The 24,360-nt window shown below is 43.2% G+C and overlaps 3 protein-coding genes across 3 annotated transcripts; 2 read left to right on the top strand and 1 right to left on the bottom strand.

The window, feature by feature from the left end:
• Positions 1-1,185: 1,185 nt before the first annotated feature.
• On the bottom strand, positions 1,186-4,081 carry sike1 (suppressor of IKBKE 1). The gene is made up of 5 exons (XM_028992813.1): positions 3,745-4,081; positions 3,566-3,671; positions 3,332-3,474; positions 2,956-3,069; positions 1,186-2,111 (listed from the first exon to the last, which is right to left on the bottom strand). Exons 1-5 carry the CDS (start codon positions 3,901-3,903, stop codon positions 1,995-1,997), a joined length of 639 nt encoding a protein of 212 aa, XP_028848646.1. The 5' UTR covers positions 3,904-4,081; the 3' UTR covers positions 1,186-1,994.
• LOC114797758 (death-inducer obliterator 1) lies at positions 4,069-20,158 on the top strand. Its single transcript, XM_028992811.1, has 15 exons — positions 4,069-4,386; positions 5,434-6,271; positions 6,707-6,992; positions 7,504-7,725; positions 7,875-8,058; positions 13,340-13,772; positions 13,862-14,021; positions 14,441-14,557; positions 14,652-14,741; positions 14,905-15,052; positions 15,142-15,625; positions 15,854-16,001; positions 16,126-16,215; positions 16,317-16,512; positions 16,608-20,158. Exons 1-15 carry the CDS (start codon positions 4,242-4,244, stop codon positions 19,802-19,804), a joined length of 6,738 nt encoding a protein of 2,245 aa, XP_028848644.1. The 5' UTR covers positions 4,069-4,241; the 3' UTR covers positions 19,805-20,158.
• A 1,938-nt stretch (positions 20,159-22,096) lies between these two features.
• On the top strand, positions 22,097-24,280 carry LOC114798040 (transcription factor-like 5 protein). The gene is made up of 6 exons (XM_028993402.1): positions 22,097-22,659; positions 22,742-22,841; positions 23,203-23,284; positions 23,646-23,829; positions 23,915-24,056; positions 24,158-24,280. The coding sequence occupies exons 1-6, from the start codon at positions 22,097-22,099 to the stop codon at positions 24,278-24,280; spliced, it is 1,194 nt and encodes a 397-aa protein (XP_028849235.1).
• Positions 24,281-24,360: the final 80 nt, after the last annotated feature.

Below are 24,360 nucleotides of genomic sequence, written 5' to 3'. Positions count from 1 at the left end.
TCTCCTTGGCTACCACCTTAAACAAACAGTGTGTTCTTAGGAACTGCAGGTGTGGCGCCATCTTGAGCACGACGGCCTTGCACAGAGAAATAGACAGTACAGCATTTTTAAATGGCACATTGACCTGAATCTGTCTGTAGCGGTGTTAAGACGACCGGCTCACGTTAGTATTAATCTCAGCAGCAGATCGACCTGTAAAGATGACCATGTAATCTTCTACGGAGGACGGGATCCAGAGTTGAACCCTGACTCAGAGGTGACGAGGGTAATGGCTCCACAGCCTTGTTGACATATGACCGTGAAGGACAGACACTCAAAAAAAAAAACACCAAACAAACAGCGGTGTCGTAATTTGAGATTGTGGCGCTTTAACGTCATGCCGGGGCGGGGGTGGGGTGGTTGGGTTCTGTCGAAATTCACCCGTGACCTACTACAGCAGTGCTCTGCAGCTTAATATTACTCGGCCTCCTACGCAGGTTACTAAATCAAATTTACTGGGGCTGATCGCTGTCAACGCCGAGAACGTTCAGATACTACAACACGCTACTTCAAAAGACAAGCATCGTTGATTTTGGCTAAAGGTATCTGTTGAATCCATGGAATCCTGAACGTCCACATTGTGTAGAGGCAACACAACATGCATGGTTTAAATTATTCCATTCCAGGTTACATACAGTAACATTGGTTTATTAAAGTCCCGTATCCCTTCCAATCATTGCCCGGTCTTATAAATACACTTTACAGGCGCTGCATACAGCGCCCCACTCACCAAAGGTCGGTTTTTAAACAAGGAATCACTGCTGCTGATGAAATGACAATTTTTTCCAACACAAAAGCAACATTGATGTGTTAGTGTTGGTCAGAAGCATGTCAGGATTTTTTCTTTTTTTTTTTTTTACACAGGTCGGTGTCACCGTTGCTGGGCCCGCAACCCAGAAATATCCACTGACAGCAATAACCAGACCCAACAGGGTCAGTGCTTCTAATGGGAAGGCTGGGATGCTTTCAGATCTGCATTTTGTGCACACGTCTACATCATCGTTAGCATTTTGACTTGAACTGCTACGGTGTTGCACATGCAAACAATGCAAATCGATCATATCCTCAGATTTAGCACAATAGCATCTCTTAATGGTGGTGACTTGTGCCTTGAGAGCTGTACACTAATACTCCAAAAATGCCTGATTACATTATTAGAAACTCTTTATTTGCATTTGTAATGATTACACATTTATATAACTCCATTACTCCTATCTAATATCTCTAAGTCTTTAAATAGATATGCTAATACCACTGCCTTGCAAATCAATCTGATGACTATCATTTCACAAGCCTTTAAATGACATCTGGATGGACACGTATTACGCTGCATTCAAATGGTTCAGACATTTGTTAGCATGGGGCAAATTAATATTAATATTTTGTATTAATATTCCTAAAAGCACATATTTAAAAAAAATAACAACAGTCGAACAACCCATTAACGGCACATAAAAGCCTAATGTTACCATGTACAATTCCATACTCGCAGGACAGCTGCACATTCAGCTCCCTCAAATGCAGACCGCACTGAAGAAACGCGTAAAGCACAATTGTTGCGGAGCTGTATGTTTTAAGACAGAATTAAGCAAGAGTCTTCCATGAGTGGCACATTGTGTTCTGAGCACCCAAGGGAATGGGAAAGGATGCTTGATGATGAGCTGGAAGAGGATACTGATTTTGCAACAGACTGTACCATTTCCAATAACACAGAAGACATTTGTTGTGCACTTGATATGATGTTGACTAATGTTTCCCATGTCAGGCTTTTTAGTGCCCTGCACAGTGCTGCTAAAATACAGTCCTGTGTTTGAAACTGCATGACATTTTTTAGCCAATGGTTAAAATACATTCTTTGATAATCATTCAGTGAAGTATGATTATCTTTCCTGAGGAAAAAAATATATAAATGAGAGCAGAAATAAGCATGTAACCAATGGTGGATGATCTGCATGCTAGTGGGTTGAGGGTTCAGGTTCTGGCTCTGAGTCTGGATGTGCTGCCTCTTCTCTCAATGGCTTTACAGAACTTCTACTGATGGACATGAGATCTCGTAACTCCTTGTTTTCTATCTGCATGATGAAAAAGCAAAGGTTAGTTCACAGGGAAGAAAAAGATGAGTGTCTTAAATTATTCAGCGACTACTTATCAATTGTTAAAATGAAAACAGGTAAAACAGTTCCACTAACTATAAAGTGAAAATTGCACACAAACTAAACTGTATAATCTTTCTTGTTAGCTGAGATCCATTCTGAATCAGTTTTGATTAGCTAGTGGTGTGCTTTAAAGGTGGGTAAAATACAGACATTGCTGACTATGTTTTTAACCACCAGAGAAGTCACTGCATTAAAGGATTAATCATTTTAAATTTCACACATCAATGTGGATTTTCTCTAAAATGCCTGCTCACATTTGTAAGCAAGGTATTACAAGGGACAGCAACAGCCCATGTGTGTTTAAATGTTTATTAGGGTGGGTAGTAGCCTAGTGGATAGCACCCTCGTCTATGAACCAGAAGAGCCAGGTTCTAACCCCACTTACTACCATTGTGTCCCTGAGCAAGACACTTAACCCTGAGTGTCTCAAGGGGGGACTGTCCCTGTAACTACTGATTGTAAATAGCCTAGCGGTTAAGGAAGTGACCCTGTAATCAAAAGGTTGCCGGTTCAAATCTCGACCTGACAAAATGCCACTGAGGTGCCACTGAGCAAAGCACAGTCCCCACATACTGCTCCCCAGGTGCCTGTCTGCATTTAACCCTCACTAACCCCTGATGGGTTAAATGCAGAGGACACATTTCACTTTGTGCACCGTGTGCTGTGCTTCACAATGACAATCACTTTTTTTCACTTTCACAAATTCTGTGAATGTAAAATGTAAATGATTAGATATTTCATTTTAAGTGAGCCTCAGCACCTGAAGCTGAGCCAGCCTCTCCTGCACAGAGCAGTAGTGCTGGTCGTCCACCTGAACTGCCCTGCGCATCACCTGACCCATCTCACATATCCTCTCCAGCTGGCTTTGGACTTCCTGGAACACAAAGCACAACAGAAAGATATGTAGTAAATTATAATTGAAACATCCACCCAAACCTTTCCACATAGATTGTGCTCTTTAAAACACAAATTATAAAAAGTATATAATTATAAAGAAAACTATAACTGCTTAGTCAAATTAGACTTTTTTCATGGACCAAAACTGGCACTGTGTGCTGGAGACAGGCTGTTGGTCTGTACGACTATTCTGCCCCCCCCAGTAGGATGTGGACTATGAACTAATGACGAGAATTCACCTTGGCGTGATCTTCATGAAGACTAAGCACAGGCTTCGTATCCATCTCTTTCTTCCCCATCATTAGCTGCAGCATCTGTTTGCGATAGCGGCCCATGATCAGCTCAAGAGCGTACTGATGCTCCTCTAGAGACAGCCACAGGTCTGTCGGATGTGAAAAGATAAAGGTCTCAAAACATTATCACAACAAACCTCACAAATAATATAGAAATCGTTGGAAAATAGGACGTCTGACCCTTGTTCTCCTGCTGGAGCTCCTTGATCTGGGTGTTCTCCTGGGTCAACAGCACGTGCGGCTTGTACCTGGACAGCTCCTGCAGCTCCGTGCTCTCCTTCATATACTGAAACGACAGCGGGCTTCAGTCGAGAACGCTCACGCCTCGGACGCCGCTGTCCGGCCCGACGCTACTTTACCTTGTCAGGAAGCGCGTTCCCCACCTCCTTCATGCCGTGGATCCTCTGGCTGAGCGTCCCCGACTGCTCGATTAGACCCTCCGCCGCCGCGTCGTGGTCTTTCAGGCGCTCCAGCAGAGTCCGGGCGTCGGTGAGCACCTTCTCCAGCGTGCAAGTCATCGCGCCTGGCCTGGCCTGGCCTGTCCTGACCTGACCGTCCCCGGGGCGCTTCAGCAACGGCCGCGGCGGACGCGGAACGCACAACTTTTCTTTGACGCGAACGAGTGTTTACGCGCAGCTCGCGCAATGACGCAAGGCCGCGGGCGCCGATTAGTGACGTCACTTCCGCCTTCCGCTCTACAGGCGTCCGTATTCCTGCCCGCGCTGTCTACAGTCTGAACACGCGTTACCCTTCAATATCACGCCATTGATAAAGAACGATAGATTAGCGGAGCTTATTGGCTACGGGGCCTGCAAGACGTCGTCATGACCGACGAGGTCGGCGTCCGAGCGTCGACATGCGTGGAAACGTGAGCTCGGTGCCTCCGCGCCACGGGTGTCGCTGTCCCGCCCCGCGCGGCCCGAGAGCCCCCCCACCCCCGGCCACACGCAAGTCCAGACGGAACGCGTCTCTTCCGCGTGTACGGGAGCGCAAGAGTAAAAGTAAGTGGCGGCCGCGGGGTCGCGGCGGCTCTGCGTGTCGGTGTGCGCCGTCGGCCGCATTCAAAACGATCGTCCCGTCACCCCTCACGTCGCTCGGTTAGTGCGTGGACGGGCTGACCTTTTGACCCGTGGTGCTAGTTCTGCGGTCAACACGGTAGCGCTCGAAACGCGTTGTTTTTGTTGTTTATTTCGTGCTCCAGCTACGGCCGAACTTCTGTCGTTTGTGGTGTGTAGTATGCTGAGTGGCAATAATTCAGGACACCGAGGCTGCGTGCCTTTTATTTTCCTCTTCTGAAGGCGAACCCCGATTCGGCTACGAATGTAAGCTAGCCGAAGCTGTTTACCGCCGGTCTGGTTTATTTATCAGTAAAATAAATCAATTGCCGAGTATTTTACGTTGAATCCTGTATTCCGCTCTTTTATCCGGCATTTGCTCCGAACGCGCCCTTGGAATTAGTGCTCAGGCGAAGCAGTGCAATGCAAAGCGTGCGAAACAATAAAAACTTAACAATTTAACCTATTTATATGATAAACAAGGTTCACCATGCTACTGTGGTGGGCGTGGTCTCGTGCAAGATTGTGGTTGGGTCGTTTTCAGACAGTATAAATAAAGTGATTATTTGTTGTATGTGGCACACAATGAAATATGTCCTCTGCTTTTAACCCATCACCAATTGTGAGCAGTGTGTGGTGCCGGTACCTTGCCGAAAGGGACCTCAGTCAATCCCGTGAACGTCTGATAAGAAGTCCACCTTCTTAACCTATGCCCCACTGCCCCTAGTACTGTGTGATCAGCTCCCAAATTCGCTGATCTAAACTCATTGTGATCATTTACTAATGGCCTTTTGGCCAAGTACCAAATACCATTCGATTTAAAGCCTATTGTGTTATGTAAGTGTATTTGCACAGTGAAATGACAACATAAAGAAAGAAAAAGATACGTCTTGTATACATGTGCAGCTGTGCTCCATATTAAAACAATGAATTTGAGCAGAGCCTTGAAGTTAAGCATGTGTAGACTGTCCTTATCCAGAATTCTTCTTCCAGATCCAGATGTGAATATGGAGGGAAGTGACACAAAGCCTGAAATGACAAAAACATGGGGCTTTCGAAGGTCCACCATAGCCAGGCGAGAGTTTATGGAGGAAGTTGGTGAACTGAGCCAAGAAATGCTGCCAACCCGTCGTACCCTTCGCCAGCCCAAGGGTAGGAACCGAGCCAAGGGTCGACAGGCCACACCCCCTCCTCCAGGCCTCCCTCCTAAGAGGGCTGTGAAGGTCAGTAAGTGTGGCCCAGAGAAAGTTCAGAGCTGCACTGACCCCTGGCAAACATCAGACGAGGCAGACAATATCGCAGATTCAAACACCGATGAGATGAGGAATGTCCCGGTAACCAAGCAGTCCAGTACAGAGGAAAAGCAGTCATCCAGAACTGATCCTGTCAGTGAGGGGGCAGTTTCAGCAGAGGACAGTGATGAACTGACCCTGAAGGAACTCTCTGAGCAGTTAAAGAAACGGCAGCAAGAGGGAAAGAAGAGACTGTCTGGTCTAGAAGGCTGCGAGAAGGCAAACGAGCTAAAAAACAATAATGAAGATACTGGAGAGACCACAGGGAGAGAAGAGGAGGCTGCTGGCTCTGTAAATAAGCAAGCAGCTGTAAAGCCTCAGGCTAAGACTGTGTCCTTGCAGCTTATTAGCAAAGCCATTAGAGATTTCATGCCAGCAAAGAGAGACCAGAAAACTGCCACAGGTAGAATGTCTGCTCGAAGAATTGAAGACACAGAGGAAGAGGAGACAACATGTGACGAGTCATCAGGAAAATATGACAGCGAGGGATGTGACCCTGACGCCTTGTACTGCATTTGTCGACAGAAGCATAATAAAAGGTACAAGTTTGATATGGGTACTTCCTATTACAACTCTTTATAGTTACCTTGTCTGATGTAAACTAAGGATTTACTAGAACAGAAATATGGTGCAGGATATATTGCCCACACCCACAACCTGAGAAACATCCCTCTTTAGCCTGTAGCTGTCATATCGAGACATGACTAAACATGACTTATGCTCTTCTGTGTCCCATTTGATTGTGTTTTACCTTTAATCCTGCCCTTGCAATTATTTGGCATTTTCATCAGACTGTAATAATATAACTGTTCCAGAATAATGATAGCAACATGTAACAAATGACATAAAATATAGTAAGTTGTAACAGTATATATTTTTAATTATTGTAATGTTATTATTCCGTGTAATGCTTTCCTTTTTATTCCACTTGTCCTTTGTTTGAATTTACCCGTGGGGGACGCTGTTCCCTATAGGTTCATGATCTGCTGCGACCGTTGCCAGGAGTGGTTCCATGGCGATTGTGTCGGCATCACAGAGAAGCGTGGCCGTATGATGGAGAAGAACGGTGAGGACTATGTCTGCCCAAATTGCAGCCCTTGCGCAAGTCCAGCACCTCCCCAAACCCAGCCAACGAACTCGGCCCTCCTCCCGAGCACCTCACCGAGTGAGGAGAAACATGGAGAAGACAAGAGTATCAAGGGGAAGATTAGAAAGGCTAGCGGCTTCGGTCAGAAGAGGAAAATGAAGATAATTGAAGCGGTAAAATGTCTTGTGTTTGATTTTAATGTGTAATGTGCTTTTAAGAACAGTCAATATGATGTGACTGAATAGATTCTCAATTTTGCACTCAGTTTACTGCAGTCAATGTAGCGGTCAATGTTTTATGAGATTGAATCAGAAGATGGCAGAAGCTTGTTGTGGTTTGTAATTGATTTGTGAGACTTTAGTGGACAGTTTGTCTCTCACCCAATTACAATATAAAATATGTTATCACAATTATTATTAGTATCGTTGTTCATATGAACCTTTGTAATACAAGTGCTCCTATTGTTGCTGTGGAGTATTGATTGATATGGGACGTATTTGCAGCATATTTACTGTAAATTAATTATGTGACTGTCTCATGCAAAATGTATCACCAGGCATATATTTTGTTTGAGGAATGTGGTAATAGATGTCCCAAATCTAATTTCAGCCAACCAAGCCTTCTGTACAGTTTTTGCTGGCATGTTGCTTGAGGGAGAGTGTAACTATCTTAGTTTCATCTTAGGCAACAACAGCAGTGACCACTGCAGTGGAGGTAGAGGAAAGCTCTCTCCCAAAATGCATTGGGCCAGGCTGCAGCAACGACGCACTGCAGGACTCTGTCTACTGTGGCCATCAGTGCATCCTGCAGCATGCTGCACAGGCAATGAGGTCTCTCACTGATGCCAAGCAACCCAAGCCAGCAGTAAAAGCACAGGCTAAGCTAGCCACTCACTCTGCACCCAAGGTAATCTTGCGACATATGCACACTGCTTTTGTTAAGCAGTGTGTACTTCTTACTTTGTAAGGTATCACTGTAATGGAATCAAGGACAGTCCGTTCACATGGTACATGGCATTCTTTTTTCTTTGATAATCATACATGCATGGTTTTCAGGGGCAGAAGAGGTGTCTTCCAGGGACTTTGTCCCAGAACAGGGCAACTGAGTCACCGCTGGAGGGGCACACTGAGGATGAGGAGGCTGGTGATATGCAGGCAGTTCAGCTGCAAAGCGACCATAATCACGAGGGAGTGAGGGCACAGCAAACTGCCTTTGATTCATCAGTATTTTACAAGCCTAGTATGTATCACTTCACAGACCCCAACTCCACTCTCAACCCAGCCCCCAGCACCCCATCACAGTTGCTGCGTCACACTTGTCCTCTTTACTATTTATTCAAAATAGGAATGCAATTTTTAGAATGTGTAAGCAATTTTGACAAAACAAATCAAGCATGCCTATTCAGCAAGTTCCTCTGAAAGCAGGTAAGTACACATGTGAGATTATAAATTGAACAGACGTTCGGTTTCAGAAGGTATTTTTATTATAGGGATGCTGTCTTAAGCAATATGATGAATATGATTAATTTAATTTGTAGGTTAGAGGATCCTAAGACAGTCTTTGGGTTGTGAGTCTGTCTGTGTATTCTGTTTATTTATTTTTGGGACATTTAGTGAAAGGCATAATGAGTTTCTAGCAGACTAGTGTAACTCACCAAAAATATATTTGCAGTGTCAGCACATAAAAATTAGCAAATTGAGCTTTTCATAAGTTATGCTAATAGTCTATCATAATAGCTTTCAGATATGGCAGTTGGAATTGGAATGGTCTCAAGCCCAGAAGAGCCTCACCGGCCCACACTAGACTTGTATTCAGAGTTAGGAGGCAAATGAACACCTATTCTTGCACAACCAATTGATGATTTACTATGCGACAATGAATACTGATCTACCTCTTTAACTTAGACAATTAAGGGTGCATTATTTATGGTTAATGGCATTTTATTTTATATCAATTTTTATAATCCTAAGGGGGAAATTATGCTATTGGAGCATCGTAAAGTTGGATAGTTCAAATATATCATTTGTTGGGGGGGATACTTAAATTAGATTACACTTCATCCTACTTGTATGCACACAAACCATCAGGTCTGCCAACAATTTTTAATGAAAATTATGCCATATGCTTTTATTTTGTTTGCCACATTAGAGGTTTCTACTGACCACATACACCCCATGACAGTAGAAGGGGTTATACCCATGCTAGATTAATGAATATGAGAGGATTGTGTTGTGAATGGCATGACCTGGATAGCTAACTGGAATGGGACTGTGACATAACAAAAGCTCTATACTTCAAAACATTCAACAGAGAGAGAGAGGTTTTTTATAGCGTGCTCACATACTAAAATACTTTACTCATTACGCTGTAAACATGAGGAAAGCCATGACGTACTGAGACTTGAGTTCTTAAAGCAGACACATACAACAGATGTCACATGTCAACTGTACTTCAGCAACCTCCCTCCTGTATACCTGATCTCAAATGCATGTGATTTGTTGCCCTGGTCCTGAATTGTCATTAATAAGGACCAAAACCTGTAATCAGCAAAATAAGTGTTGAATGAAAGCCAGATGACCCTGATCCATCCCTGGTCTTAGGAGCGTGCAAGGGGTAAAATGTTGCAAGTTCAAATCACACACAATATCACTGACTCACGGTGCACACCGGTCCATATCTGACATTATAATCGCTGGTGGAATCAAGCATTTGTGTAACCAGTGAAACACTCTGAATCGAAACTTAACTGCAATCCTCTAGTTTTTCTGAATTGTTGGCATACAAAAACTCACCACTTTTTCAATTCACACTAAGGATGTTGTGGAATGTGAACACATAGCTTTTTCTTTGAAGTGACTCTTGAATACTCATATTTCAATACACACAAAGCATACAAGGCTCTGATGGGAGATACTGAAGCCCCATTTCCACACACAAGTACATTCTTGTTAGTATTGTCCTCAGGTGCACTCATAGGTGCATTTAACACAAGGACATGGATGCAATGTCACAGAAGTCCCTTGGCCACCTGCACAATGTGGCCGGATGCTCATTGAAAGGAGACCAGTTGAAAGAGCCCAGGCAAGAAATCCTTGGAAGTCAGAACAGTTGTGCACTGGAATACGCTGGATTTTGCCATAAAATGTTTACTTGCGAAATACTATCCAAATGGTCTGAAGAAAGAAGGTGAAGGAGGTCGAGCACAGAATGCCTGCACAATTTCCACGACAGAAAGCCTTAAGTTTGTAGCTCAGAGCTTTTATACGGATGTCTCTGGATACTGCAGTGTGCTCCTACTGCAGGAACAGACAGTCCGAGTACTCCTGGATCCCTCATCTGGATGAACGCTTTTAGAATTTATTTAAAAAAAAAAAACACCTCTTGTACAAAGAGTGTGTCTGCCATCTGCTGGCCACATGTTTAACAGCCGAGGGTTTTTTATGTTTATGTATGGAATCGCAGTCCCAAGCATTTCTCCTTGTTTGCTTGGTGTAAATTAACCAATGACAAAGTGTCTGGTCATATTACCAGGAATAACGTTTTTGCCTGAACTGTTGCTCATAGGTTATTTAATATTAATTCAGGCCTCTTGCTTCTTTAGATGAGGAAACTCCATACCAATGAATTTAAGTGCAAAACAGACTCGTTTTCTTGTTTTACTCTGATTCTGACCCACCATCCACTGACCTTTTTTGAGCTCTGTGATTTCAGAGTTTTTCAGAATCATCAAGCAAAATGCACATACTAAACATTGGTCAGTTAGTGGAAAACATGACATGAAGAGACTGCCTAACCTGATTTAGATGCACTTAATAAAATGTTAAATTGCTCACATAGGTGAAAACAAACAAAAAACTTTAAATCAGTGATTTAAATTTCTAGATATATTTAAAATAAATATATTTACAAAATTTCAAAGAATGTTCCCTTTGCAAAGAACGCAAATTGTTTCTCACATTACAAAGCAAGGCAATTGCCTTTTTTTGTTTGTTTAAATATTACAGTGCTTTATTAATATATTAGTCTGTTTTATGTATTGCAGCTCTATTCAAGCACAAACTGCAAAATACATATTTGTATCCAAATATAGAAAGGAATGGTTTTTTTTTATATAAAGGACCATATGTCAGCTTGCACTACTGAATGTTTGAATGGACCAAAATACATACAATACATAAAGGAAGGAAGGAGCAGAGAAATGTGGAATAACATTCATTGTTCACACATAATAGAGCAGAGAAAAAGCCATTTAGGTTTAACTTGAGCCAAGAATAAGTGAAATTGTACAATTTAATGTTACAATTCCTCTGTGCCTTTTGCAGGTCTAAATTCTCAGGATGAAGGGACAGTGTTTAATTAATATATTTTCTACATTTATTATGATGCGTTGGATGTATCATGAATTTAAACGTAATTTTATTATTAATTATCTAGATTTTTATGAATGTGTCACGACTTTGGGTCAAAGGGGGAAGAAGGTGCTTAAGCAGGATGCTAGTGATTTATTAAAGAACAAAACAACACTGCTCAAGGGCCAAAAGGAAACAGAAAGAAAAAAAAAAAAAACAAACCTGAAGGCAAGTGGCATAAAGCCAGAGTCCACATTAATGTGGGAGCACCTACTGGGGGCTGCCTAATGGTTCTTATGGAGGCATGGTCCATCAATAATAGGTTTGAGCTCGGATGGATCAGGACTCCATAATCAGGTGCAGGAGCGCCTTCTGTGTTTACCTAATGGCACCTGGGTGTCACACTGAACCCCTCCCAAGGGCGCCTCTCTGGGGTGACCAAGTTCCAACACAGGTGGTGGGGGAGTGGTGGCGGCAACCACAGCTTTTGCTGGGGGTCCTCTCTTGTCCAGGAGGACCCAGACCCTCTGGTTGCACCCTGGACGTCATGTGACTTGGTGGTCTTGGACCCTGTGGACATGATTCAGGGCCGTTCCTTCTGGCCACGCGTCGACCCTCCACTGCACGTCTCTGTCGATACTACTTGCATTGTTCCTTGCCAACCCCCAGGCAGGTGTTTCCAGACTGTCCAGTGCCTGCTTACCGAACCGCAGGAAGGTAACGTCTGAGCATGTGCAGACCCTTCCCCTGCACGCCCCTACTGGATGTGCCAGTAGTCCTCCCTGCGTCATGCGTAATCCCAGACCACCCATGAGCCGATACCCAACCTGCTGTACTGTCCTGGCACGTGCAGCCTCTGCCCCTGCAAGTCCCTACTGACACTTTCAGCCAGAAGGATCCCGTAGACCAGCAGAGTTGCAGGCTGATGATGATCCATCGCAACCTTTCACCAGCTTACCCCCTCCACATTGCCTTCTTCCTCCTCGCTGTCCACCTCTCTCTCCTTCATGCACCTGAAAGTTGGGGGGAATGACACAGGGATCTTGATCTGTCAGCACATGAGTGGTGGGAAGTGCATAACCCTGCATCATTTCACCCCCACTCAACTGCCTCGTCCCACTCGATCTGGGCGCGGTTGAGAATGGTGCAGAGTTCCTTGATGGTCCGCGCATCCACAATGGGGGATGCAAACTCCTTGGCGTCATCCTGCTCCTCCTCCCACCTGCTCACCCACTTCCAGGTTTAGCGGATTATGTTTGGGCCACCCATCCGCCATGGCGTGTGACCCCCGCATCAGAGTGATTGCGCCTCTCCTTCAAATCGCAGTGTTTGCCACTCCACCACGGCTCACCTTGCCATGGTGTCACTCTCCTCAGGCCAGTCTTCCAGCGATCCCCGCTGGCGGCTGTCCTCCATCTTTTCCTCTGCTTATTTTTGCTTCTTTTGCGCATTTTTGGGCTGTCACATTCTGTCACGACTTGAGGCAAAGAAGCAGGACATTATGGATTTATTAAAGAACAAAACAGCATTGCACAAGGGTAAAAAAAAAAATAATTTGCCAAAAGTAAATGGAAAGAACGAAAATAAACCCGAAGGCGTGTGGTATAAAGTCAGGAACTGAAACAAACGCAGAGTTGTTCAGAGTCCAACCGTTAATGTGGCACCCTACTGGGTGCTGCCTAACAGTTCTTATGGAGTCCTGGTCCCTCAAGCCTAATTGGTTTTAGCTGGGATGGTTCGGGACTCCATAATCAGAAGCTCCTGCAGTGATCGCCCAGTGGCCCCTAGCAGCTGTAATGGGATCTGCTTTAATTAGCTGAAGGACAAGAAAGCTGAAAGATGAAGGACAAGAATGTTGGAACTGATTTTAAGTTCCCCATGACTCTTAGATTTATAAAGAGAGATTGTGACTGCATGGGTGGAACACAAGGTTGTATTTTTTTATGTTATCGCTTTCAAAATTATTATATCAAGTAAATATTCATTTGACTACATAATAAGTTATGATAAAATATCATGCACAATTGCAAAGTCAGACTGTCTTTTATTTATCTGCATTAATCAGTAACTATTTGTAACCTTAACAAAATGTTCAGTAAAATGATAAAGATCATAAACAGTGATTATACAGGCATTCTTATATAGTGTCTTTTTTTTTTTTTTTTTTATAGCAACAAAGGACAAACACCATACAGAGAGTAACACTAACACAGATGCCCAGGACACATCAGCAACATTTTTAGGCAAATCTCTGTCCAGAAAGAGGCAATCTCCACCTTTACCTGCTAACAGGAAGCCAGACTCGGGTCTCCTTCCTGCCAAATCCAAGAAGTCAGAACTCTGTTCTTCACACTCAGACTCCACTGCTTTGAGGCACAACACAGCTGGTGCCCTAGAAGCCAACAGGATCTACTCCTCGGTTCCTGCCAAGCCGCCAGTCACCATCACTTCACCCTCACCTTCAACTTCCACTCCGGCAACAGTGGGCAGATTTCCCCAAGGGCCTCAGGCTCCACTTGTCCCATCCCGAGCCCAGCAGCCCCAGGTTAACAGCCAGATCAGGCAAAATATCCGCCGTTCACTTACTGATATCCTCTGCCAAAGGTGAGCGATACTGAATAATACTGATTTCACTGCAACTGTAAAAATGTCCATGTAATATTTAGGTAATACAACAATATTATTCCAATTAGGGTGGAGGCCAGTGATGATTTGGAAATGTCACAAAGCGATATTGGAAAACTGGCCGTGAACATTGAGACAGAGCTGTACAACATGTTCCTTTCTACCGACAGCAAGTACAAGAACAAGTACAGATCGCTAATGTTTAACCTTAAAGACCCCAAAAACAAGGTGGGCATGTCTTACAGTGTAGTATAAATTGCATTCTCTTAGTAAGTTATTATTAAATTAGTAGTTCCAAGTTATAATGAAAAGGAATAATATTATAATTATTATAGTTAAATAGCAGACTTCATCCATTACAGATATGATGTACTCATTTACTTTGTCAGGTCCCTTTTTACCTTTTCTTACAGAAGAAACACTGACCTAACAACAGTGACAGATAGATAGATAGTTAGATAGATAGTATATGTTAAAGAAAAATCCAGCCAGGAAACTCACAACTGACCAGTGATTGTGTGCTGGACTTGCATAACATGAAACTGCACCATGAAATTGAAGGCTAATATAGCAAGTATTCATCTTGTATAAAAAAATCTGAATATCGTGATATACTGAAATGTTTCATAATTTTATTTACTGTACAGGTCCTCTTCTACAAGGTGATAAAAGGGGAGATCACTCCATTCAAGCTGACCCGGCTGAGTCAGCAAGAACTGCAGGCAAGGGACACAGTGATGCAGAAGATCAGCGAATCTCCTGTGGTAACAATTTTTTACTCTTAAAATATTTAATTTTGGGATCAATTCAATCTGATCACTGATTTCCTTTCAACTCAATTAACATATTTTCTGTCAGGTTTTGGAAACCCCTCGAGAATCACCTTTGAAAGCAATGGGCTCAAATAGTGTGGCTCAAGAGGAGTGTACCCCTATATCTAAAAAGGAGGTATGTTCACTTGAGACCTTTATTTGTCATTGCGGCACTTCTAATTTCAAAGTTCTCTTACCGTGCCTTCTTGCCCTCATTTCATTAACTTCTTATATTTCATATTTCACCCTTTTATTTGACCTTTCTTTTACTGATGCTGCCATTGTTCATTTTTTAATAGATCAAAAATAGCCTAGAAGAATCCAAGAAGAAGCAGCCTCCACCAAGTGTGAGCAACTCTGTTCCAGATGTCATCAGTTGCATGCTGAAAGACACTACATCTGAACATAAAACACATCTTTTTGACCTCAAGTGCAGGATATGTACAGGTGGGAATCCAGTTTTTGTTTTTACATTTAACTCATGTAATAAGTACATCACAGTTTTCAGTACATTCAATGATTGCTTCTTTCTATAGGACAAATTTCAGCTGATGAAGAGGATCCTGAGGTTAAGAGGCCTAGAAACGAAGATGACAAACTTGAGCCAGAGACTTATAGTACTGGTGATAATGTGGATCAAAGCCTTGTTATAAACACACCAGTGAGCAACTTGGCCATCATGGAATCCCCTGCTTCCCCTATTGCAGAGGACTGTCAGAACTCTGCAATGGAGTCACCTGACTTTGCCCCTATTGTAATCCCATCCATATCCACTGTGTCCAGTGGGAGGCAGGACCCACGAACCACTGGCTATCGTCCTTTAGTAAGACCTAAAGATACCCCTGCTGTGATACCATCTACACCAACAATATCTGTTCTTGGTGAACCAGTCAGTCAGGGAAAAAAAGAAGTCCCATCACCCGCTCCAGCAGCTCCGCCAACTATTCCAAAATCTATCCTCATGAATCCTTCAAGATCATCTGCCACCAGTTTTTACAGCTCTTCTGTTGCATCTTCAAGGTGATTACACTCTTGGTATTAAAAGCATACTTGTTCTAGATAGGGTGACTAGACATTTTTATTTATTTATTGGTTTTGAGACCTGGAATTTGAATAGGTTGCATGCCTATTCAATTCCATTTGTGCTAGTGGTTTGAATCGGTTGAAGATAGAGCTTGTATTTTATTCTACCTACTAGCTTTATATTGACTTTGACTTTTATTCAGATGTTCCCCTTTTTATAAACAGACCTTCTCGACCTCATTTGGACAATGACACCAGCCATTTCCTGGCCCGGCAGGAGACCATATGGAAAGGATTCCTCAACATGCAGACAGTCGCTAAATTTGTGACAAAGGGATACCTGGTCTCAGGGACCTCAGAGTATCTGAAAGATGTATGGGTTTCATGTAATTTTGAATGTTAAACGTAGTCAAATCAAAATTTCTAAAGACCACCATCACTGCCATTGTTGTGCAGTACACTGTTCCCTAACAGTGTATTGGATTAATTATCTTTAGGACATACCAGATACCATCCACATTGGAGGTCGGATTTTGCCACAGACAGTGTGGGAGTATGTGGAAAGACTAAAGACATCACCTTTAAAGGTGGGCTTTATTTCTCTACTCTTTAAGCCTTTTAAATAAACCCTTTCCTGTAGCACTTACGCTTCTGTAACTGACTCTGTTGCTTCTTCCTGCTGGTCTAGGATTTGTGCTTGATCCGTTTTCACGCAGCCACTGATGAAGAGGAAGTGGCATATGTGTCACTTTTCTCTTACTTCAACAGTCGCAGGCGGTTTGGTGTGGTTTCAAACAGTTGTAATCACATCAAAGACTTCTACCTCATTCCTCTTTCTGCACAAGAGTCCGTTCCCTCGATTTTACTGCCACTTGAAGGGCCAGGTAACGTTTAATGTTTCATTAAGGTGTATAATTAAAGTTATGTCCCTGTAAATTGAACAACTTAAACATTTAATTTTGTCCTAAATGTTCTCTAGGCCTCGAAGAGAACCGTCCTAATCTTTTGCTTGGACTGGCTATATGTCAGAAACCAAAGCGTCCAGGAGCCTTTCTACAAGAGGTTGATGAAAAGAGACCAAAAATACAGGTTATCCCGGATCCACATAATGATGGTCTCCCCGCTTCTCCAGTAGTCGCTGAAGTTATTGTTAACCAGAACAAAAGTCATTTTTATGATCCAGAGATCCGCATCAGCAAAACACCTCCTGGATCTCCACAATCCATTCGTTCATCTAGCTCATCTTCATCAGACTCCCCATCGAATCTAACTGGTATTTTGTCCATTATCAAACCTGGTGCACCCGTAAACAACACATCTGGCAATAGTGCTCATTTATCTGCCACCACAAACACCACCACTCCTCTTCAAACCATTCTAAAAACATTGTTTGGTAAGGCGAAGTCTGATTCAGACAACACGAAGGACACAACTGAACACAAATACCCCACAGACAATGTAGCATTGACCACCTCTGCCCCCGCTATTGATCCTATTGTCCAACAATACACACAGCTTGGTAGGCAGAAGCAAGACACTGATGTCTTGAAACACCCAACTGAGCACAACTCCTCCACAGTCCTCACCACATCTACCCAAATGGTTGATCCTATTGTCCAACAGTACCAGCAGAATCCTAAGAATGTTCTCACAGCAACGACGGATATAATCAATGACGAAAGACCATATGACCCAGAAGAGGAATATGAGCCAGATAACTGTATGGTGTTCCGGCAACCAGCTACTAGCATAGACAGGGAGCATGAAGAGGATGACAGGCCGTATGATCCAGAAGAATATGATCCAGCAACAGGATATTACAGTGGGAAATCTGTGAGCCCATCACAAACAGTTGAGGCTACTTTGGAATTGGTCGCCTCCAGAGAGGTTGCGTATGATCCAGAGGATGATACTTTTTTTGAGGAAATGCAGTCTGATTTAGGCAATGAAGTGAAGTCCATAGAAAAAGAGAGCGATGCTGGCGAGTCAACCACTTTATCACAGCAACAGAAAATGTTGGAGGAATTAAATAAACAGATTGAAGAGCAGAAGCGTCAGCTGGCAGAGCAAGAGGAAATGCTGCGTCTGCAAAGAGTGGCCGTAGGTGTGTCCATGGCCCACTTCTCTGTATCAGATGCTTTAATGTCGCCACCGGGGAAATCATTTGTGGCTCACTGTAATACACAGTTTAGCATGGAATCAGAAATGCAAATGGACACACCAATGATTAATCAAAGCAGGGACCCACGACAAAGGAGAGACAGCAATAACCAGATTTTGGACACACCATCTTTTCAAGACTCTAAACCGCCACATATGTCAGAACCACCTCATAAATCTCCACAAACTGATGTATTGTCTCCTGAGGACTCTCTAAAAGATCAAGAGAAAAAGTCTTCTCATGAGGAAATGAATTTCAGTGAGCCAACTCAGGAAACAGGGAGTGACAATATGCAATTGAAAGAAGATTTGAGAAGTAGGCGTAATTTAAAGAGCTCAGGAAGAAATGAATGTCCAAAACTGCTAAATCAGCATCATAAGGTTGGTCATCATTCACATTATGCTAGTGAGAAGGTCCTTGTGCTTAGACAGGCCAGCAGAGCAAGTGCTGAACGTGAATCTGTGCTGTCTAGGAGGCAGCAAGATTCAAGTGAGGACATGGAAGGGATTCACTCAGAACAAATGTCCCAGAGAATGCCCGGTAATGTTAGACGGGAAGAACATGAAGAATTCCAGCATGTATCTAGGAAACGTTGGAGAGGCGAGCAACCAAACATCAAAAACCCTCGAGAATTCATCCCTGATCCAGGTATTGGTCCTAACTTTCTTCATACTGCGGATCAGAAAGGACCTCCGGCCCACAATCAGTTTGAGCATTTGGGTTCTGTTGGTAATGTGATTCAAAGGGAACCTTCCAAACAAGAGTATCTTCATGCTCCTAGAGGTCCACCACATCATTTTCATAGACCATTCAGTTCAAGCCAGTGTGATGATCCACCATTTTACCATACCTCAGCAGAAGGTCCGGCGTCTTATGTGTGCCGGCCACCTCGTGGCCATTTTGCAAGCCGAGGCCCTAGGCCACACATTGAAGGCCCACGAGGGCCTTCTCCTCAGCAGTTTCAGAGGCCTAGAGGTGCTGGACCTAGAATGGCTCTATTAGAGACTCCAAGGGGGCTGAGGGATAATAGTGAGTTTGTGAATCAAGGTTGCTTTAATGAAGGTGGTGAAAACAGGGGTGTTTGCTTTGGACAATCAAACACATCTGTGCCCCCGAGGACACCTCTGCCCCACAATCAGAGATTTTCTTCTTCTCAGTACAGGGGATCTTTGCAAACCCATAGGGGTGGCATCCACATGCCAATAAATAATCAAGGTCATTCTCCAGGTCATTTAGCAGACAACGAAACTCTAACCAATGCGTGGTTTGAGAACCCAAATGCTCCATCAATTGTACGACCCTTTCGGCGTGGTGGTTCATTACTGCCAACTCCTATGGAGAGGCCCATTGGAATGTTCAGCCCGAGAATGCAACATCCCCTTGTAAACCCAGGCGATAGCTGGCAACAGCAGAACTCACCTGCCAGAAGGTGCAGTTACATAAGGGAGGATCCTGAATTCCAAGACACTTATAATTATGATGAGCAAAATGAAGAGTATCACAGAGAATTCCACGAATCTCCTCATCTGCAAGGGGAACAACACCGGGATGTGTCTGAATACAGGCGAGAGGAAGACGGTGGCCATGGAAGACACAGAGGCCAGAAACAAAACTGGGACAGGGGCCCTATGATGGAGCGAGAGGTCGGTCACAGCAAAGGAAGAAGCAGCAGAAGGACTGAAGGTGACCTCAGGAGAGGAATGGTGCGAGATAGAGGCATAGCTAGAAATCCAGACAAAAGGGATTCTGAAAGAGAAAGAACGAGAAATGAGGACTGGCATCGAAACCTTAACAGAGATGCTGAACGAAACGACTTGGCTAAAAATCCTGCAGCTCGACCAAGAAACAGAGTCGGTGTCCACAGAAGGCATCAAGAACGCAATCGAAAGAGGGACAGAAGAAGGTACAGAGAACGTGATCAAAGACAAAAAGCAGAGAGGGGAAAAGACCTTCGACGAGCCACAGAATCGGGAGAATTAATAGACAGCAAACCTCAGAGCAGTAAACAGGAGTAATTTGTAATTTGTTATTGTTGAACATATGACCAGCTCTTCGACTTTTTTTAAAGTTTTTTTTTTACTGCTACATTTCAGACGTAGCTGTTTATTTGCTACAAATTTCAGGGCTGATTTTGGTCTGAACATTATGTGAGGTTATTAATATACTAGAAGTATCCTGTAATGCAGTTAAATGTGATGGTTCTGTTATTTTTCAGCATTTATTTTCTAATGTGAAAAAGTACGTAGTGAAATTACTTATGCTTAAGTAAACTAAAATTGAATTTCAGTGGAAAAAATTAATTTCAGTGGAATGTTACTTCTATATTAAAAACCAAAATACTGTTTTAGATATTGCTGTGTAGCACTGCTTAGTATTCAGTTAACATAAATCTGTGGTGCTTGATCTTTTCTGGTCATTTTGTCTTCAGTGCACACATTGGAAATTATTAGTAGCTCTCTAACTCATTTTCAAATAAACATTCAAATGAACAAAAATAATTTTCTTATTTATGGTGCTTCTTTCTGTGTAAAATAAAATTTTCTTGAATTAATAACTCATTTTATTTGACCTCCACCAGTCAGTACTCTTCATGAAATAGCAGTAAAATCAGTGTGCTTAATTTTAAGACATTAGTTACATCCAGTATTAGTTGGATCCAGGGGCGGTTTGGTGCACACACACAGAAACAACACATATTAAGAATTATATATTAACATTTTATTGTAAAATCATTTGTTCAATTGTTAAATTACTGAATTCAACCAGATAAACATATATAGGAATTTGACCTTTTCTTGTCCATCCTCCATCAATGTTAGTTTTGCACTCCAGTATCAACACCCATCCTCCAACCTGAAGATCACCACAGTGTAAACTAATACACACATTAGTGCACAGATTCAGTTTGCATTTTCTGCGATTTTGCACAACCCAGGGAAAAGAATTAATTGTGAAACAATGAGCTTGGATCGTCAATATTATAAATGAAATGTGCTTTATTTGGAAGCAGCCTGACCCCCCTGCCAACCCAGACTTCAACCCAGCAGCAGTAAACAGGCACACCGAGGACCTTGCGCTCACATCCCACATGTGTGGGTGTGATAGAATATAGAGTACACAATGATGCTGAAGTTTTTCTTTGTTCGAAATGTCTGTTCCACCTCCAATGCTATTTGTTTTACATGGAAATGTCAATATTCATCATAAATCTACGTGCAAATGAGCAAAGCCAGGAAGGTATTAGTTGATATTTTTACACATCCTATTTTACCCTAAACAAGTGAGTTTTCAGTGACCCAGAGCTTCTAATTTTATTTTATTTTTGTAAAATAATTCCATTCAAGCCAATACACAGTTTCCATCTGAAATTTTCATTGAAAACATTGTTGGGCCATAGAGGTAACACGTCATTTCCAATAATTCAGGATTTTTGAATGGGCACAGAGATCACCACCAGATACTGATTTGGCAGATACTGCATTTGGCAGACGCCCTAATCCAGTCGCTCTGGATAAGGGCGTCTGCCAAATGCCTTAAATGTAAATGTAAATATAAGAACGTTACTTTATAAGCCTCGTTGAACTACACCCCCTACAGCCACGATACGGGCATTGCAGCCTGCTGAGCAGTATTTAAGGTGGACCGGACAATTCGAACAAAGAGCAACTCCAGCGCCGTGCCTTATTTCGTGAGCTGGTTATAAGATGTTAAGAGAATCTCCTGTCGCTCCCACGAAAAAATAAATAAATAAATAAAATACTACAAAATTGCCGATGCCCGTGATCCCGGCCACACCACCATGCCACACTGGGCAACCCGCTCATGTCGCCCATAGCAAAAACCGCCACTGGTCGCATCTTTTGGAATAGCCGCAGACAGTTAGAGCAGTGTCTGCAACTGATGAACCATTACAGATTCGTTTTTGAAAGTCGTACACTCGTAGAGTCCGTCATACGGGACCAGGGCGCGGAGAGACGGTCTGCGCATGCGCACCACCTGTCGGTCGTTCGCCAGCGCGGGAAATTCATTTGAGGAACAAAGGGCAGTTTGGCGGCTGATCAGGATTTAACGTGAAGGTTTGCTTCACATGTAAATAGTAATGGCGCTAGCGAAGTCGCTATATGAATTAATATGTTATATAGTTTTTGGTATCGCGTTTGGCGAGCGTATCCATCAGATTGTAGCTTAATGAACTTTAGCTACTAGCTTATGTAGCGCCAACAAGTAATTATCTCCCATTTTAATTTTGATCTGATATTAAATTATAATGTTTAAATGAATGTACACTATACTTTTTTTTCAACAGAATGACCACATCTGTTACTTGCAAATCCCTTCATGGCGAGTTCATGTCTCAGCCTATTAGTGTAATTGTTGGTCAAAATGAAGGCATTTATGGTGTCCATGCAACGGAGTTCAACATCATGGAAATTTCTGATGTGGAATACACCCATCTTCAGCACGTTATCCAGTCTCAGGTGGAAGGGACGGAGCAAGGTGGCTCAGGTGGAGCCAGGCCGGAGATCCGCAACGCGGCCAGCTCCTCCGCACCCCCCTCTTCAGGGCCCATCTTAGCAGGGTGCCACCATGTGGGCAACGAGGAAGTGGTATTAGACAGGGAGCCTGGCAGCAGCCTCACGCGGGGGGAGAGGACTCCACCCTCTGGCGGAGAGGTCCCGAGCTCTGTGCTGGGCAAGGCCAGATTTGGCCCACAAGCAGGCAGGAGCCGGGTGGACGTGTGTGGTCAGAATGGCACTTCACTGCTGGAGATGAATGGCCATCCGCCAGCCCGTGTATGCCTCGAGAAGCGCTTCAGCCGCACCCCTTGTTACGCTGACGTGCGTGAGCCCCATTCAGAGTCCTTGAACACGTAAGGCTTCATTCACGTCAGGTCATGGTCGCGTTGATCGTGAGCCACAGATATAGACGTGCTGTTTTTTTTTTTTTTTAAGGCTATTGAAACCACTGCGCCATCCGTCCGAATCAACTGGAATAGCTGTCCATTCCCAGACAGACAAGACATTCCCAGACAGAGGGAGCATCTTCAGCACCGTAGGTGTCAACCTTGTTGTGTATGTAAATGTTCTTTATTTTTATAGAGCAACCTAACATTTGCCAGTAGTTGCTATTCCTATTTCTTTCAGGACTAAATACAATTTATACAGGTTATACTTTTCACATGATGTGTTTTGTTTACATATAATTTCTTTTTGTACACAAAAATATAATCCCACATCTTTATGCTGTCAAGATTGGGTAAGTAACACATACACCTTATTAATACTGCCACTTTTTATTACATAGAAGTATGTTTTTGAGGCGTCCCTGGCTAGTTGTTCATGGACTTATTTTACAGTAAAGGTCGTGCCTTTAAACGTCTTGTGATTAATGTGTTGAATTTTTTGCTTTGTAGGGTCATGGAGGTCTCGCACACATACAAGAGGGCGGTAAACACGCAGAACTGGTCATTCCCAACCATTTCAACTGTAGACAGGGTAACTGCAGACTCGAAGATGCATCTTCTATACAAAATCACCATGATCACTGGTCTTCTTCTTACAGAAACATTCAGGTTTTCGTGACTGATACTGTGATTACAATTTATGAATTTGTTTAATTCTCTATAATATCCTGGACCCTCTCTAGTGGTATTCCTGCTTTAACCTTTCTTAATAATAATACGAAAAAAACGTGTATTGCTCGGGATTACAGATTCACTCCCTTTATTATTAAGTGCTTTCGTACTTTGCCATTGCAGAATTTGTACTGGGGTAGGAGTTTTAACTTGGTTCATTTGTACACCACAAGTGCACCAGCACTCTTCACATACTCTTAATTTTTTTTTTTTTTGAACAGGTCCCTTGAAACAGTCCAGTACATGTGTACCTCACGGCCGTCAGATCCTGAGCACCATTGCAGGGTCTGGACACTTGAATGGCGGTGGTAGGTCCAAAGATGCCATCGGAGGCAGAAGACTAGCAACTCCTCTGGAATGCATGCAACGCAGAGAGAGACATAACAACAAGGAACGAGATCGCAGGTCAGACATGCAGGAACCATGGTTGTTTGCTATGTATGTACCTAAAGCTCAGAGTGGATCTCACATACTTCCACACCATTGACAGGAGGAGGATCCGTCAGTGCTGTGACGAGTTGAATCTACTTGTCCCCTTCTGCTCCTCTGAGACCGATAAGGCCACCACCTTACAGTGGACCACAGCCTTCCTCAAATACATCAGAGAGATCCACGGAGACTCCCTTAAACAGGTACCACAGCCCGTATGAACCCAGGCAGGGTTTTAACATATTGTGACTATATTACAGTGCTCTTTACAAAAGATACATACATGTCTGCTGTGTTTTTGTAGGATTTCCAGAGCACCTTCTCTGTTAAAACTGGAGTGATGAAGTCCAGCATTGTGTCATCAGCTCTTGAGCAGCAACTAAACAGCAGCACAAAGGAGACGTATGGCACCTCAAACCAGTGGTAAAGCCCAGTGTGTGCTGTCAGAAGATGTTCCAAAAGTGCGCCCGCATTCAAGGTTAACTATTACTACAATCAGCACTATGT

This window comes from Denticeps clupeoides, chromosome 10 (assembly GCF_900700375.1).
Source record: "Denticeps clupeoides chromosome 10, fDenClu1.1, whole genome shotgun sequence".
Lineage (NCBI taxonomy): Eukaryota > Metazoa > Chordata > Actinopteri > Clupeiformes > Denticipitidae > Denticeps > Denticeps clupeoides.
This window is presented reverse-complemented; position numbering and strand designations above follow the sequence as displayed.

Bases quoted from the DNA above. Each gene is read 5' to 3' on its own strand.
- LOC114798040 (XM_028993402.1), top strand. From the start codon at position 22,097: ATGACCACATCTGTTACTTGCAAATCCCTTCATGGCGAGTTCATGTCT. The intron at 22,842-23,202 runs GTAGGTGTCAAC...TTTGCTTTGTAG, and splicing joins GAGGGAGCATCTTCAGCACC to GGTCATGGAGGTCTCGCACA. The intron at 23,285-23,645 runs GTAACTGCAGAC...TTTTTTGAACAG, and splicing joins CCATTTCAACTGTAGACAGG to GTCCCTTGAAACAGTCCAGT.
- sike1 (XM_028992813.1), bottom strand. From the start codon at position 3,903: ATGACTTGCACGCTGGAGAAGGTGCTCACCGACGCCCGGACTCTGCTG. The intron at 3,475-3,565 runs GTCAGACGTCCT...CACATCCGACAG, and splicing joins GCTCCAGCAGGAGAACAAGG to ACCTGTGGCTGTCTCTAGAG. The intron at 2,112-2,955 runs GTGCTGAGGCTC...TTCATCATGCAG, and splicing joins AGAGGCTGGCTCAGCTTCAG to ATAGAAAACAAGGAGTTACG.
- LOC114797758 (XM_028992811.1), top strand. From the start codon at position 4,242: ATGCGTGGAAACGTGAGCTCGGTGCCTCCGCGCCACGGGTGTCGCTGT. The intron at 14,022-14,440 runs GTGGGCATGTCT...TTTACTGTACAG, and splicing joins TTAAAGACCCCAAAAACAAG to GTCCTCTTCTACAAGGTGAT. The intron at 16,002-16,125 runs GTATGGGTTTCA...AATTATCTTTAG, and splicing joins CCTCAGAGTATCTGAAAGAT to GACATACCAGATACCATCCA.